Raw genomic sequence first — 13,353 nt, 5'->3', positions numbered from 1 at the left:
AGTCTCTGGCCACCCCTGTAGCATGTCCTCAGTCTCTGGCCACTCCTGTAGCATGTCTTCAGTCTCTGGCCACCCCTGTAGCATGCCCACAGTCTCTGGCCACCCCTGTAGCATGTCCTTAGTCTCTGGCCACTCCTGTAGCATGTCCTCAGTCTCTGGCCACCCCTGTAGCATGCCCTCAGTCTCTGGCCACCCCTGTAGCATGCCCTCAGTCTCTGGCCACCCTGTAGCATGTACTCAGTCTCTGGCCACCCCTGTAGCATGCCCTCAGTCTCTGGCCACCCCTGTAGCATGCCCTCAGTCTCTGGCCACCCCTGTAGCATGCCCACAGTCTCTGGCCACCCTGTAGCATGTACTCAGTCTCTGGCCACCCCTGTAGCATGTCCTCAGTCTCTGGCCACCCCTGTAGCATGTCCTCAGTCTCTGGCCACCCCTGTAGCATGCCCTCAGTTTATGACTAACCCTGTAGCATACAGTGAATATTATATGGTGATGCCAGGGGCCACACTTGATCCAGCCTGATTACCCCGAAGATTGATGGAGAGGAGAGGAGAGTTTGGTTTCATTGACAAAGGAGGAGAGTGCAGCCAGTAGTGAGCTGTAGAGTGAGGCGGCACTGCAGGTTGTGTGTGCAATGAGAAGACACTTTGACAGGCTGCCAGGGAGGGAGGGAGGGAGGCGAGCGATGAAAGAAAGAGGGGGGAAGAGGAAGAGCCAGGAATAGGAGGAGGAGGGGGGCTGAGGGAGCGGACCTGCTGCATTTCCTACAGCATCGAGGCGTCATCATCTGCATCTACCCAAGAAAGGAGGGATCAGCCCCAGCAGCGGCAGCAGAGCCGGAGCCCAATGTGACATCCCAGGCAGCGTTATAGTCGTCTATAGATAGAGGGGGGAAGGGGCTAGATTTGGGGGCCCCTGTCCCCCCCCCTCCCCAGCTATGAATTCAGCGGAGCAGACCGTAACATGGCTCATCACATTGGGGGTGCTGGAGTCCCCCAAGAAGACGATCTCAGACCCGGAGGGTTTCCTGCAGGCTTCTCTGAAGGATGGAGTGGTGCTGTGCAGGCTGCTGGAGAGGCTTCTACCGGGCACTATAGACAAGGTAATGGTAACCCTGCTGTGACAGCTGGGCCGCACCGCAGCACGAACACTGTTATAGGGACAGCTGGGGATGGAGGAGGGGCCCCCCACTATAGACACACACAGGGTAACCTTTACTAGCACGATCTCTGATCTCCTTACAACACAATGGAGCTCATCATTATATATGGCAGTGCCTATGGGAGAGGAGTGATCAGCCCCTTGTATAGGGGGGCATGGGGGTGCTGCATGCTTGTCCTGAGGGGGGGGGGGGGGTGACAGCTGGGCTCAGCTCTTTGTCACTGGGAGCGCTCCACTCTGTGTGCTCGCCCAGATCCTACTGGACGACAGCTGCGCCGCAGCCAATCACAAGCAGGGAGGGCACTAGAGCGTCACGTGACTCTTGTCATCACAGCAAGCACTGGTGTCTTCAATGCTCTTTTCACACAACACTCATCTGCTCAGCTCAACTTGTTTGCTCCATTCACACCTGAGCCAAGCGATTTACCAGCGTTTTTCCAGCCATTGTTTAACCACTTCAGCCCCGGAAGGATTTTCCCCCTTTCTGACCAGGCCCTATTTTGCGATTCGGCACTGCGTTAATTTAACAGACAATTGCGCGGTTGTGCAACGCTGTACCCAAACAAAATTTACGTCCTATTTTTCCCGCAAATAGAGTTTTCTTTTGGTGGTATTTGATCACCTGTGCGATTTTTCATTTTTGCGTTCTAAACAAAAAGAGTGACAATTTTGAAAAAAAAAAAAAAATAATAATATTTTTCACATTTTGCTATATAACATTCCCAAAAAAAATAAAAAATTTAAAAGTCAAAATTTTTTAACATTTTAGGCCAATTTGTTTTCTGCTACATATTTTTGGTAAAAAAAAAAAAAAAAATCGCAATAAGCATATTTTGATCGGCTTGCGCAAACGTTATCGCGTCTACTAACTACGGGAAAGATTTATGTCATTTTTATTGTTTTTTTTTACTGCGACTTTTTTTTAGCGGGACTGCGACATTGCGGCGGACAGATCGGACCCCTAACTGACATTTTTGACACTTTTGAGGGGACCAGTGACATTACTACAGTAATCAGCGCTAAAAATATGCACTGTTACTGTAATAATGACATTGTCAGGGAAGGGGTTAACCCAGGGGCAATGAAAGGGTTAAATGTGTACCTAGGGGCGTGTTTCTAACGGTATGGGGGCGGGGCTTGTGAAATGATCATAGAGACCTGTGATCCTAAATAGAAGGATCACAGCAGCTCTGGGATCATTCTAGGTAGAAGGACGGTTAGCTGTGTTTACAACAGCTGACCACCCTTCTCTCTCAGCGGGGAACAATCGCAGGTGTCAGGCAGCAATCAGAGTCGCCTGCCCTGTGCATGGGAGTCCCCACTGCCGACTGGTGGCGGAAGCGCGGCGCGCTTGCCTCCTAGCTGCAGCCGTGCGACCGACGTATACCTATGGTGGTTTGCGCAGGAGGGCAAGGCTGTCACAGTATAATTGCGCGGGCGGTCCTTAAGGCTGGGTTCACAAAGGTGCGGCTTTTGGTTTTGGGACCCGGTGTGTTTCTGTTCATCGGTTCAGGTGCGATTCATCTCCGAATATTTGCCTGAATTCACACCTGAACCGGACCCAAAAATTCACAGGACCCGTTGGGAAACCGCGGACATGTGTGAGCCGGTCACACTCCCCATCCAATTCGCACATATGTGAACCCAGCCTATAGGCCTCTTAGATTGTAAGCTCTAACGAGCAGGGCCATCTGATTCCTACTGTATTTAAGTATATTGTATTTGTACTGTCTACCCTCAAGTTGTAAAGCGCTGCATAAACTATCAGCGCTTTATAAATCCTATATACAGTGATAATAATATAGGCCAGTTCCCACCATAGAAATGCAGTCTGCATGCTTTTCTGCATGCATATTTTTGGTACATTCCAGTGCGTTCCAGTGCATTTTCCCCCTTTTTTTTCTTAACCTTAATTAAGGACGTGTGTCCCAGTGTGTTTTTGGTGCAATTAGGGCTAGTTCACACCAAAGAAATGCAGTCCAGATGCGTTCCAGGTGCTTTTCTGCATGCGTGTTTTTGATGCGTTCCAGTGCCTTTATGATGCCTTTTATGGAATCCAGTGAATTCCCCCCCCCCTATTTTTTCTCAACCTTAGAGGAGAACGGGTGTTCTAGTGCCTTTATGTGTGTTATTATGGATCGGGTCCAGTGCAGGACCTGTGTTCTAGTGCGTTTTTGGTGCGTTTAGGGAGGTCCGTGCATTTTTTATGCGTTTTACTGCGTTCCAGTACAGTGCAGAAAAAATGCACCATGTTCAGGCCAGTTCACACCACATGCAGTCCAGTGTGTTTTTTTTTTTTTTCTGCATTTAAAACACATGGAAAGTAGGTTATATGGTTTCCAATGGCATAGTTCACAACAGTACGGTCAGTTCCAGGGCTTTCCAGTTCCAGAAAAAAAAAGTAGAACATGCTGTATTTTTCCTGCACTGAACTGTATTGGAACGCCGTAAAACGCACTGGAACACATCAAAAATGCATCGGACCCCAGTACAGTGGAAAAAAAGCAAAAAAATAAGAAAAAAAGCATCTGGAATGCATCGGAAATGCATCGAAAATGTGCCAAAAATGCGTTCAAAACATGCATGTAGAAACGCATCCAGAACGGATCTGGAGTGCGTTTTTGTGATGTGAACCAGCCCTTCTACTGGAATGCCCTGGAACTGACTGCACTGGTGTGAACTATGCCATTGAATACCATATAACCTATTATCCATGCGTTTTTGATGCGCTTTGGACTGCATGTGGTGTGAACTGGCCCTAAAAGTGTTTCTTGCAGCTTTTTCCAAGCATTTTTAAAGCGTATCAGAAGTGTATTAAAGCATTTTACAGCTTCAGCCATTTTTGTTTAGCCATTAGAGAGGGGGGGGGGGAGAGGGAGAGGAAATTAGGGGTGGAGAGCTGCTATTTATGCAGAAAACAATCGTAAAATGCTCAAGTCAGGCGTTTTTTGTTTAGCCAATAGAAAGCACTAGGGGGGGAGAGGGAGAGGAAATTAGGGGTAGAGAGCTGCTGTTTGAGCAGAAAACGTTCGTAAAATGCTCAAGTCAGATGTTTCTATTAAAATCTATGGGGCCAAAAACGCTTGTAATCTGCCAAAAAAGAAGCTCATGTACTTTTTTGAGCGACAGGCGTTTTACTTCAGGTGACAGAACGCTCATATGAGGGGCCATTGAAATAGGATTTGGCTTGTTGAGCATTTTAGAGCTTCAAAGTTCAAGCAGAAAATCGCTCAGGTGTGAACAGGGCCTTCTGCACACTGTACACTTCTCCTAAACGCCTTTCCTCCTGGCAGTGGCGTTTTGGCAGAAAAAATGCTTGACGTCAAGCACTTGCCCATTAATTAATTTAATTGGACAGAATAAATTTAATATTTTGTGTGGCCACCATTATTTTCCAGCACTGCCTTAACCCTCTTGGGCATGGAGTTCACCAGAGCTTCACAGGTTGCCACTGAAGTCGTCTACCACTCCTCCATGATGACCTCACAAGGCTGGTGGATGTTAGAGACCTTGCTCTCCTCCACCTTCTGTTTTGAGGATGCCCCACAGACGCTCAATAGGGTTTAGGTCTGAAGACATGCTTGGCCAGTTCATCACCTTAACCCTCAGCTTCTTTAGCAAGGCAGTGGTTGTCTTAGAGGTGTGTTTGGGGTCGTTATGTTGAAATACTGCCCTGCAGCCCAGTTTCCGAAAAGAGGGGAATCATGCTCTGCTTTAGTATGTCACAGTACATGTTGGCATTCATGGTTCCCTCGATGAACTGTAGCTCACCAGTGCCTGCAGCACTCATGCAGCCCCAGACCATGACACTGGTGTGTCCAGTAGAGGTGTGGTTAAAAGGTCAAAAGAACATTGCATCACTTCCCATACTGGCACAAAAAATAGTGTTTGGAAGCACGATTTTCGAATCACATTGATGGTACACTCGCATACTCGCGAGCGCCGCTTTCGTTTATCGATTGACGGATCGTTGGAAATTTGCATCGTGTATGGCCTGCCTTTGTTGGTTCCCCCCTCCAGGGTCAGTTAGTGTCAGACTGTCTGCCGCAATATTGCAGTCCTATTGCACTGCCATTAGTAGTATAAGAAAAACAAAAAATAAAATTCCGGTTTTTATGGTTTGTAGGCACTTTAACTTCTACATAAGCCAATCAATATACACCTATTGGGATTTATTTTTACCAAAAGCATGTAGCAGAATACATTTTGGCCAAAATGTATGAAGAAATTAGATTTTTGTATTTTTTTTATTGGATATGTTTTTTTAACCACTTGCCGACCGCCGCCCGACTATATACGGCGGCGGTCAGCCCCTCCCAGGCAAAGTGACGTACCGGTACGTCACTAGCCTGGGAGCGAATAGGGGGCAAGCGCGCGCCGCCGGAGGCGCGCTCCCGCCCCCGCTCGTACCCGAAGAAGCCGGCGCGTGTGACCGGCGGACCCGATGTCCGCCGGTCACTCGCGATCGTCGGGTGGAGAGAGAGAAAGGCAGGCGGCTAATGTAAACACAGCCGCCTGTCATTCTTCCCTGTGTAAAAGAACAGATCACTTGGTCCTGCTATGTAGGACCGTTGATCTGTGCTGTTACACACACAGCCACATTCAATCACAGTAAGAAACACGCCCCTAGGGACACACTTAACCCCTCCCTCTCCAATAAAGTTAACCCCTTCCCTCCCAGTGTCATTTTTGCAGTAACAGTGCAAATGTATAGCACTGATTACTGTAGTAATGTCACTGGTAACCCCAAAAGTGTCAAAAATGTCAGTCAAGAGTCCGATCTGTCTGCCGCAATGTCGCCGTTCCTGCAAAAAAAAAAAAAAAAATGCAGATCGTCGCCATTACTCGTTAAAAAAAAAAACCATTAAAAATTACAAAAATCTTTCCCCTAGTTAGTAAACGCAATAACTTTTGCGCAAACCAATCAAAATACGCTTTTTGTGGTTTTTTTTTTACCAAACATATGTAGCAGAAAACAAATTGACCTAAAATGTTAAAAAATTTAGATTTTTACATTTTTTTTTGGGGAATTTCATATAAAAAAATGTGAAAAATATTGTTATTTTTGCAAAATTGTCGCTATTTTTTTGTTTATAGCGCATGCTCAAAAAATCGCACAGGTGATCAAATACCACCAAAAGAAAGCTTGGTTTGTGGGAAAAAAAAGACGTCAATTTCATTTGGGTACAGCATCGCACAACCGCGCAATTGTCCGTTTAAAGTCACGCAGTGCCGAATCGCAAAATAGGCCCTGGTCAGGAAGGGGGTAAAATCTTCCGGGGCTTAAGTGGTTAAAAGTTCCAAAAGAGCAATCTTAAACTTGTTACAAAACATATATACTGGCACTCTGTCCCTCTGCGTTGGGGGTACAACTCTGTTTTGCCTTCTGTGAAATGATTGTAACCCGGGCGAGGACAGTGAAACCTCCGCTCTGCTGCCAAACTGAAGATACAGCGGCAGGATACAGCGGCAGGACCGGTGCCCTCCAACCATGGCGACTGGCCATTAGAAGTTACCATGGAGGAGCTGCCACGCCAAGGCGGGAGCCAAAATATGCCAAGTATCAGATAATAGAAAAACTCGCCCTTCCTGTAAGGGTAGTGGGGTGAACAATCCACCTCCTCACAATGAAAAAAGGTGGGTAAGGGAGAAGAAAAACTCAACGTACTCTAACAATGAGTAGAGACAAATGTGTTCCGTATATGTTTCTGTGCCCTTGCTAGGTGAGTCGGGGGGCTCCCCTATCAATGAAATGAAGAAAGAAAAAGAAAAATCACATAGGCTTGGTGGTTCGTTTATGAGGGGTCTACAAGCGCAAGCAATGCGATGTCTAAACTGGAGGAGACTGAATGTGTCCCTGCTTCCACGGTGCCCAGATAGATTCAAAGTGGTCTCGCCTGCCATGATTGCAGTCACCCTCTTGACCCATTCCTCATGGTTAGGTACTTGTGCACTCTTCCAGGTGTATGCATTTAAATGAGAGTACTTTAGCTGTGTATTATACACAGGATCTTCTGCTAGCTCTGCCTGTGTTCTGTGTTCAACCTGTGTTCTGTGAGGAAAATACGTATATGCCCGTGTTAATGAGCCCTAATTGATATCGTAATGTACATGCAAATGGCAATAATAAATAACTGATCATCTATTCAGAATATTGATGGCAGAATGCAAATAATGGTACATAAAGACATAAGTGCCTGCATTTACACAACATTCAACAGCATTTAGGCCCCTTTCACTCTAGTGCGACTTGTCCCACGATTTTGGACCGCAAAATCGCATGACAAGTCGTTTTCCATTATTTTCAATGAGCCCCATTCATATCAGTGCGTTTTGAAGTATACATGCGCAAAGTCCATGGGGCCAAAACACGCAATCCTTCCCTAAAGAAGCATATGTACTTCTTTGGCAAGAGACAGCACATAGCTCTGCTGTGAAAATGGGCCCCATAGAATAAAATGGAAATCTTGTTGTGGAATGTTGTCATGCTTCTGAAAATGGGCAATCAATCGTTTAGGGGTTAACAGGGTTCTCACAGTATGATTTGTTTTTTTAGGCCTTGTTCATACCTGAGCATTTTTCAGCTTGTAAAACACTCATCTCTGAAGTCTTAAAACGCCCAACAAGCAAAATCCCAATTATTTTAATGGCCCCTGTTCACATATGAGTGTTTTGTCACCTGAAGCAAAACACCTGAAGCTCACAAAAGTACATGAGCTTCTTTTTTGGCAGATTACAGGCATTTTTGTTAGATGTCAATGCCTGCCTCTAAACACCTGCAAAAAACGCCTGAAAAAATTGCCTGAAAAACGCCTAAAAAACGCCTGAAGTGAATGGAGCCTTATAGTTTCTTGTGAGTCTTTCAATACATTGGAACATAGCTTAATGCTATTGGATAATACAAAATTAGAATGACCCATATTTGTGGAGTTTTAAAACTATTTGTTGGTTTTATATGATTTCTTTATCATGTTCTTTGATTCCTGAACTTAGGACCCATTTACACTGTTAGGTTTTATTGCATGTGATGCAACGCACAAGAGTAGATGTGCTCAGCTTTCCCATAATAAAAATAGCACTTTCTCCCATATCAGTGTTGCAGTGCGTTTTGAAAAATAAATTTTTTTTGTGTGCATTGGGAGGCGCATAGAAGTTAAAGGCTGTGCCAAAACAAATATACCATGCGTTTTATGCATTGGCAACATGTAATAATAAGCTTTGGTCAATATATTTTAACGCTATCCACTCCAAATTCTAAGCTTTAAAATGCACTGAAAATGCTCATCAACCCGCGTCAAAGCCCACAGGAAATGCACATTGGCGCATAACAAAGCACCAATGCTTTGCTCCAAAAAATACACCTCTAGGAATACGCATAGATTTAAGCCCCTTTCACACTTATGCGACGCAATTTTACCGCGATTTTGCGGCGCGATTTTGACGAGACTTTGCCGTTATTTTGACGCGATTTTGAAAGCAATGGCTATGGCTATGGCTCAAAACGCAATCAAATCGTGGCAAAGTAGTGCAGGTACTACTTTGAAGTCGGTGCGACTTCAAAACACACTGATATGAATGGGGCTCATTGAAAATAATGGAAAACGACTTGTCATGCGATTTTGCGGTCCAAAATCGCGGGACAATTCGCACTAGTGTGAAAGGGGCCTTAAATAGGTCCTCAATTATTGTTGATCTAGTTAATACTGTACATAGCAATATTAACCTTGAGGCAGGTGGGCCTTAATGCCCATGTGTTTTTGTGGGGCACACTCAATCGGCACCCCCAGAACTGTGACCGGGTTGTCACCGACAGGTTATGCTCAACTACTTACCACCAGATGCTGGTATGGTAGGACAGGCTCCCAATTATGTATACCTTCCATTTTTCTGAGCTGGGAACAAGGGACACCTATTGGCAAAAGTATGTAGGCACAGGACACACCCCTTGCCACACCCCTATAAAGGAGAATTATTTACAAAAAATTATTGGTTAATCCCACAAGTGCTTTTTTTTAAACCAAAATTAATCCTTTATATTGGCTTTTAAAAATTGCAAATGCAGCAATTTAAGTATTGGATGAAAGGTTTACCACTGTAAGGCTCGATTCACATTAGGGCGACTTATCAGACGACTTAGTCGTCTGACAAGTCGCACTCCATTCAGTGCAATGGAACTGTTCTAATTAAAGCGACTCAAGTCGCTCCGACTTAGAAAAAGGTTCCTGCACTATTTGGGGGCGACTTCGGAGCTGCTTGCATTGACTTCTATTTAAGAAGTTGTTTGCAAGCTGCACTTAGGTCGGGCTGTACGGGCGGCTTTAGAGTCGGCGACTTTGAAGCCGCCTCCAGTGTGAAACGAGCCTTGCTAGATAAATAGTTCATTTTATATACAACGATATAGATCAGACCAAAATGAGGGACAAATGAGGAGGAAAGAGGGACAGAGGTGCTTAGCTCCATTTCGGGGACAGTCCCTCGAAATCGGGGACAGTTGGGAGCTATGCGATTATGTCATCAATTTGCAGCCAAATAAAGTGAGTGAGTGGAGACTTTCTTACCAGCCTTCGGCATCATTGGCCTTTTAAAGGGCTGGCTCTTGCAAGGGATTAGCCTTTATTTATATTTATTAAGGCTTAATTCACACTATGGGGTTTATTTATTAAAGGCAAATCCACTCTGCACTACAAGTGCACTTGGAAGTGCAGTCGCTGTAGATCTGAGGGGGATATGCAAGGAAAATAAAAAACAGCATTTTTGCTTGCACATGATTGAATGATAGAAATCAGCAGAGCTTCCCCTCATTTCAGATCTTCCTCTCAGATCTACAGCGACTGCACTTTGCAATGCACTTGTAGTGCACAGTGGATTTGCCTTTAGTAAATAAATCCCTGTGTTGTGTTTACTGTAGTGTAAAACGCTGATCACTGCTAGGACACACAGAAAACTATTTTATCGCAGCACACTGTACAGGATCGCAAAGTCACTGCACAGCAGTGCAGCGCATCTTGCTGCTGCACAGCGACATAATTGAAGTTTTCCTTTGTACACTTCAAATAAAGTTTGTTAAAAAAAAAAAAAAAGGAGCTGTGCAATGCTGTGAATCGCTCTCCACACCGCCCCCTACTGTATGGCTCCTGGAGAGGTAAAGTGCTCCGGTTTGTTCCAGTGTGAATTCAGCCTGCGTTTTATACAGAGTGGGACATTACTCAAGGCCCGTACACACGTACCGATCGTCGGCATACAAACGTCGGTGGACGAAGGATCTGCCGATTGTACGCGTGTTAGTATGGTGCCTCCGACAGATGTCTGCGCACAATCCGCGGACAAAAGTCTTTCTTGCAAACATGAAAATATTTGTATGCCGACACCAGAACGGACGATTGTTCGCCTGTCAGTACACAATTCGGCCGACAGACCGCAGATTTGCAAGACTGGGCATGCTCAGAAAATAGAAAACACAGGGAAAGTTAACCATTACATGACATCACTTCTGCAGTCGGCGGACAAAATTCTTGTGCTGTCCTTGTGCTGTCTTTGCACTTTTCAGCAGACACCGACATCCCGGGGAGAAAAGAGGAACATTTGTATGCCGACCATCGGTACGTGTGTACGGGGCTTTAGGCTACAATGTATCTGCTACACAGGGAGACACAGTGATTGGGGTTAAAGGTCACAGGGAAGTGACACAGGAATTCAAAGTAAGATCACTATTGTTGCCTAGTCAGCATTTCTAACCACTTCTTATATTTTGAGGACTGTCTTCAGGAGCGAAGTGGATAAAGAGAAAATAAACAGAGGATTCCACTCTCACTGTGATTTTCCATGATGTATCTTACATGAACGCAGATCTAAGGCAGCGTTTACACCTGAGCGCCGCGTTTATGCGTGTCGTTTTTGCACATTTTGTTGTGCATTTTGTTGTGCGTGTTTAGGTGCGTTTTGTTACAGCGTTTGAGTGTCTGCCCTTATTGTATTAGCCTATAGAGAGCAGTATCATCTGTGACATCACTTGTTGTGTGGAAATAGTAGCCTAAAAATGCGCATTTGCGCACTCACCAGTGCAATGGAATGGCAGGAAGGAGTTAAGATGAATATATTATACAATAAACTCTAAGCCCCCGTTCACACTGGGGCGACCTGTGAGGCGACCTGGTCGCCTCACAGGTCGCCGCAGGTCGCCTCCCATAGGGAAGCTGCGGACCCGTTCTGATAGGAGCGACACAAGTCGCTCCGACTCAGAAAAAGGGTCCGGAGCTTCTTTGGGGTGACCAGGAGGCGACCGCCATAGACTTCAATGTTACGAAGTCCGTGGCGGCCGCTCCGAGGTAGCGGCGCGCTGCTCGCACCGTGACCTCGGAGGTCGCGGTGTGAAGTAGCGTTGCCCCAGTGTGAATGGGGGCTTATTTGTCATACAATTAAAACAATAAATAATAAATAAATAAATAATTAAGTAAATAAATAAGGCAACTCAGACAAATGGTTTGGATGTATAAGGCTCCATTCACACCTGGGCGTTTTTGAGCGTTTTTCAGCTCCAAAAACGCTAAAAAAATGTTCCAAAACGCCCAACAAGTAAAACCCCATTCATTTAAATGGCTCCTGTTCACATCTGAGCGTTTTAACGCCTGAAGCAAAACGCCTGTAGCTGAAAAAAGTACATGAGCTTCTTTTTGGGCTGATTACCAGCGTTTTTGATAGATGTCAAAGCCTGCCTCCAAAAACGCCTGAAAATCATGGTAAAAAACGCTACGCTCAAGTGTGAATGCAGCCTAAAGGCTGCGGCTGTTTATTCAGGCTACGTTCACATGTTAGCATAGTCGACCGCAGGCAGAATCACTGCGATTCTGCCTGTGATCCGGAAATCATTGCAAATTGCGGGACGCCTGTGTGTTGCTGTTGATTTGCAATGGCACCCCAAACGCTGTGCGATGTTGCAGCGATTTCCACCTGCCGAATCATGGTAACATTGCGCAAACAAAATCGCGGGTTGCATGACGCCCCAAAGAAGCTCTTGTTCCTTTTTTGGGCGCCATGCGACCCACGATTTTGTTTGCGTGATGTTACCGCGATTCGGCAGTCAGAAATCGCGGCAACATCGCACAACGTTTGGGGTTCCATTGCAAATCAACAGCAACACACAGGCGTCCCGCGATTTGCAATGATTTCCGGATCGCGGGCAGAATCGCGGTGTTCTGCCCGCGATCCGCTACGCTAACACGTGAACGTAGCCTAACTGGTAGCGAAACATAAATAAAATCACCAAATATAATTAACATCACAACCACAACCTAGTCATGAACAACTCAGGTTGTACCATAAATATATCCACATAAACATACCATCCTTCAACCAACAAATCGTCCCCCTCTGCAAAGCAGAGGTGACCCAACCAGTTAATATTGTAGCCGCAACAAACCAAGGAGAGAGAGGGAGGGGAACGCTGGGTATGAGATATCCTGAGGGATTGAGCCCCTGAGCACGGAACCCTGCCTAAAAAGCCCCAAACTCAGGTACTGGTGGGCTCCTAGGGCGGGAGAGGGAAGGCGGGAAGGGGCCTCATTTGCTGCTAAATTTAGTAAGGATTAATAACGGCCTAGCTACCTAGCCTAAGCTGCCCAGATACGGGAAAAGAGCGGGATCTTCAGAGCGGGAAGGGGGCTAGGGAGGCTGAGGGAGTCAAAAGGTCATTACCTCAGCTTTAAACTACCTAACAATATGGCTGAATGAAAGCTAATGGGTCCCTATTCCCTTCCGCCATCCCATGTGAAAGTGGGGGCTATAGGAGCCCCCCTTTCGCATATTCCATGGCACTCAAAACTCCTTAAAACGCATCAATCTGCCCACATCGAGCTACAAAAGTAGCTCCAAAACTTTCAGCTGCAGGCCTTTTCGAGTGGAGATGTAAAACATCACCATAGAGATGCATAGATTTTTTTGGAGCTTCAAACTTCACGCTACAAAACGCTCAGGTGTGATCCAGATCCAAGGCCCCTTTCACGTGGGTGGTCCGATTGGGTCCGTCTGTCAGTTTTTCAGACAAACCTGATTGGACGAATAAACGAATATGTGTCCATTTCCACCCGCCGACATCTAATCTGATCCGCTAAAAACAGACAGATGGTGATCCGTTCCCCGCGCGCTTAGTGGATGGAATGGAAGTTGGGTGTACACGGACAGGCGGCCTGTTTACAT

General features: G+C 45.9%; 1 protein-coding gene across 2 annotated transcripts in view; it reads left to right on the top strand.

The window, feature by feature from the left end:
- The first annotated feature begins 754 nt into the window (after nucleotides 1–754).
- ARHGEF7 (Rho guanine nucleotide exchange factor 7) overlaps nucleotides 755–13,353 on the top strand; it is a 326,826-nt gene continuing 314,227 nt past the window's right edge. The window contains exon 1 of one of the 2 annotated variants that reach the window (XM_082244774.1): nucleotides 755–1,102. In XM_082244774.1, coding sequence (XP_082100900.1) covers nucleotides 938–1,102 — 165 coding nt within the window. In that variant the 5' untranslated portion in view covers nucleotides 755–937. The remainder of the gene's footprint in view (nucleotides 1,103–13,353) is intronic. The other variant, XM_082244775.1, reaches the window with a different exon arrangement.

Source organism: Pelophylax lessonae (genome assembly GCF_965119305.1).
Source record: "Pelophylax lessonae genome assembly, chromosome: 2".
Lineage (NCBI taxonomy): Eukaryota > Metazoa > Chordata > Amphibia > Anura > Ranidae > Pelophylax > Pelophylax lessonae.
This window is presented reverse-complemented; position numbering and strand designations above follow the sequence as displayed.